This window comes from Camelus dromedarius, chromosome 2 (genome assembly GCF_036321535.1).
Source record: "Camelus dromedarius isolate mCamDro1 chromosome 2, mCamDro1.pat, whole genome shotgun sequence".
Classification (NCBI taxonomy): Eukaryota; Metazoa; Chordata; class Mammalia; order Artiodactyla; family Camelidae; genus Camelus; species Camelus dromedarius.
In genome coordinates, this window is record NC_087437.1 from 109,815,601 (window position 1) to 109,819,647 (window position 4,047).

Consider the following 4,047-nt stretch of genomic DNA (forward strand, 5'->3'; position numbering starts at 1 on the left):
CGTCTAGAAGGCTTTATCCATATGTAGGAGAAATACGATGTCTGTAAGGGTGGAAATTTGAAGATTTCAGAGATACTCAAGAGGTGATGCCATAAGGAAAATTAGCCATGTTGTAATTCTGTTTTAGGGAAAAGAAGTGAAAAAATAATAAATTGAGTTGAGGACATTCAGGAGAGCTTTCTAGGTAAAAAGGATGTTTGAAGGCTGGCATTTAGGAGATTTTTTTTTTTTCCTCCAAGATACTCAGTTTTTCTTTATTTCTACTCTCATGAATGTTTTGACGCAAAGGGGTAAAATTGCCTAGGATAAATTAACACATAGCTATTGGAAAATCGCCAATCCCAGAAAACATGCTACAAGTTTTCCTAACTAACAGTAGGTAGGCATGCCAATTTCACATATGAAAAGCAGTCTGAAAACTAAACATTGCTGAAGACAGCCTACCCTCCCTGAAGCAAGACAGCACGAGCTGTGAAGTCAGACAGTCCTGATTTTCTCTCCAGACTCTCTTGGGTCATCAGTAAACTGTTCTTTGGTGCCCTCATCTGTGCATTAAACTAATGATATCAATCTCATAAGTGATTTAATGATATAATTCATATAAAGCAGTAGAGATCCTAGTGTAAAATACATGGCCTCAAGGAGGGAGGGCGTAGCTCAGTGGCAGAGCGCATGCTTAGCATTCATGAGGGCTTGGGTCCAATCCCCTGTTCCTCCATTAACAAATAAATAAAGTAGAATAAATAAATAAACTTAACAACCTCTCCCCTCAAAAAAAAATACATGTCCCTAAAACATTGCCCGCTATTATTAATTAATACTATTTCTCAGAGGTAAAAATATATTTAGCTATAGAAAGGTCTTTTTTAATAGAAATGGCTATTACATATGTAATATTTACAGTATACAGATTTTTTGGAATCTATAGTGTTATCTTAAAAATCACAAATACATTATCTGTATGAAATATTAGTGTATGAATCTGATAATTATAAGGTATATTATTGTTAAATGATATGTGATACTTTGTATTTTCAGAAATTAATGCTGAATCTACCTTTCTCTTTAAAATGCAGCCTTGACATTCTTTTTTAAAATTGCAAAGCCAAAAATATCAGGTTTATTTATAAGCTTTTTACACAGTTATGAAATAGGAAAAATGGAGAATAATGAAAGAATATCAAATTAATATAAAAAGGCACAATTTATTAATACAAAGGGCATAAAGCAGGTGGCACACATAGTCCATTTAAGCTGGAAAAATGACAAACTTTTAAATCAGATTAACAGTTGGATTACATTTGGGGGAAACACAGAGACACAGTATTTATAGACCTTACTAAAACTGAACAAAATTGAAACAAGTGAAAATGTTATCTTTGACAGGACTGAAATGACAATTTTTACTTAATTATTCACACAGAAGATGAAAGTTAAAAGGACAACTCATATTTGTTTTTTGGTAAGCAAATAGAAACAAAGACATTATTTTTCTGTTCTGTTATTTACATTAATAAAAACTCAAAGTTATCAAAATATTCACGCACATACGTGATTTCTTGAAAAAAATGCATTCTTCTATAACCACAAAAACTTAAGAGGAAAAAAAAAGTCACTTTCCAGCAACCTTTTATGTTTCTTAGACCATGGTTTTATCTTTCTTCTTAGAAAAGCTCTGGAAAAGCAGTTTGAATGCAAAAATCCCTTGACAAAATATCTGCCTTTTAAAAGATGTTCATTTAATATACAAGAAAAGGAAGGCCTCTGGGGAGTGAGGATAAAGGAGTTAGGATTGCTAACTCCTAGGCTGAAAAACGGGATATCAGAAAGCCATTTAGTCCCCTTTACGCTGCTGATTAAAGCCTTCATTTTAACCTTCATTATAAATCAAATGCATTCATCACTAAGATGTTTTTAAACAATTAATATTAACCTTCTTCAATCTTATCCCCGGTTCCCCTGAAAAGCAATAGTCAAATTCTATCTATTCAGTGTAATGGATCAGTATTTCATTTAAAATAGAACCATATGAGCTTGTCTCTATTTATACGAGAGACAACGTCACTCCAATCTATATACATAATGCTGTCATAGAGAAATCACACTTGTGAAATAATCATCTTTAACAATGTCATTTTGAAGTAACTGATAAAAGGAGAAAAATGCACAAACGACTTTAGAAAACAAATTACCATGCTTTCTAGAACAGTCAAAGCCATGTGTACCATATCTCATTCCGCTGAAGTTGCTTATAGAATCATAACGAGCTGATGCACAGTTCCTGTAATTAACGTTTGACAGTTAAGAACAGCAAATCAATGTTTCTTTGGCTTCCATTTTTAGAAAACAGGGGACATTTTTATCATCTGCATGGCTTTCTAGGTAGTGGTAAAAATATACAAAACTACACATACTGACTTTTGGAGTACACACTCGGTGACTTCTTCTCCATGTGATAGCTTTTCTGGGTTGTTCGGTGGGAAGGTATGGAGTACCTGTAGCTATGGCTCTTGGCATTGCTGCAAGAAACACAACAGAACAGCGCCCCTCCTGCAATCAGCACCAGCGCCGTGGTCCAGCCGATGTAGAGAGCTTCTCCAAGCTCACGTTTCTGGGCAGCATCCACTATCGGGTTGTAGAAATCTCTGATGATGGAATTGGCAACCCAGCTCACAGGGACGAGCACCACAAAGCCAGTGACGATGAAGATGGCTCCAGCCGTTAGAAGGATGTGACCCTTCACTTTCTCGTCGTCCCCAGTGCACCTGGTGCACTTCATGCCGAGGATGGCCGTCATGAAAGCCAGGAAGGCCAGCACGGAAGCAGCACACATCAGTCCTCTGGATGCCTGTAGGTCTGGAGACAGAGCCAGCAGGGAATCGTAGATTTTGCACTGCATTCTGATGTTAGCGTGCCTCATGCAACTCATCCACAGTCCTTCCCAGAGGTTTTCAAAAACCACAATGTTGCTTCCAATGAAAGCAGACACTCTCCACTGAGGCATGACGGTGACAGCCACTGTGCCCACCATTCCAACACCACCAAGCACCAGTCCAGCGATTTGCAGGGCATAGGTAGCCATTATCCTCCAGGATGAGCTTTATCCGACTGGACTCCTGAGCTGATGGTAGGGCTACTCTGAAGCAAGGTTCTCTGTGCCCCAGGAGAGAGCAGTTTTCCCGTAGTAATGAACTCAGGACTCTGTGGTTTTTCAAACAGGAGCTGCTTGGCTACTTCTAACTAGATTAAATCCAGTGTTGGCTGGCTGAGGTGCCCCCCCACTGACAATGACAGGTAAACTTACAAATCAGGTGGGGCAACTTTCTCAGCCAATAAGAGGGGGATGGTAACTCAGGTGTGTCTAAGCCCACAAGAGATACTTGGAATGGCTGGATCTGCACGTAAACAGTCTTTATACTTCTCAGTTGTCCGAGAAGACAGCAGTATATTTACCTGTGGGCATAATTGTGAACGTTTGCACAATCATTAAGAAATGCACCAATCCCTTGAGATGTGAAAGCTGGACCTTGTACTGGCAATTCTGAAACTCTTAGGAAGAGCTGCTGTGACTAAGGTACAAAATAAAATCTCTCCCGAAGAATCTGTTAGGACTGTCAAAATGCCAACGTGAAAAGAGAGAAGGGGACTGATAGATTGCTCATACCTGAGAAACCACATTCTTTGGGTTGATTTAATTTGTCTACAACTTCAAAGCTAGCTCGACTGGGGTGAAATCAGGCAACAGATCCTGCCAAAGGACAAAACACAGCTAACGTAATTAACTATACAACATTGTCCTCCCCCACGGCACCAAACACATATTGTTTTCTTTTGAGCCAGGGAGACTGTTTATTGGTATTTTCCTGATGATCTTGATTTCTAAGAAAAAAAAAATTTGCAAAAACGAAAAAGAATCCATGTGATTTTCTTCTGGACTTTTCTTATGGATTCTTACGTAGCAAGATTTCACATTAGCAACTAAATGATGAGATGATTTACAGATTGCTAGTTTATTCTGTGGCTGCTCTGTCTTCTTAGACTGAAGCA

At 38.3% G+C, this 4,047-nt stretch overlaps 1 protein-coding gene across 1 annotated transcript; it reads right to left on the reverse strand.

Moving 5' to 3' along the window:
• Nucleotides 1–1,185: 1,185 nt before the first annotated feature.
• CLDN8 (claudin 8) lies at nt 1,186–3,264 on the reverse strand. Its single transcript, XM_010977370.3, has one exon. The coding sequence runs from the start codon at nt 3,080–3,082 to the stop codon at nt 2,405–2,407; it is 678 nt and encodes a 225-aa protein (XP_010975672.1). The 5' UTR covers nt 3,083–3,264; the 3' UTR covers nt 1,186–2,404.
• Nucleotides 3,265–4,047: the final 783 nt, after the last annotated feature.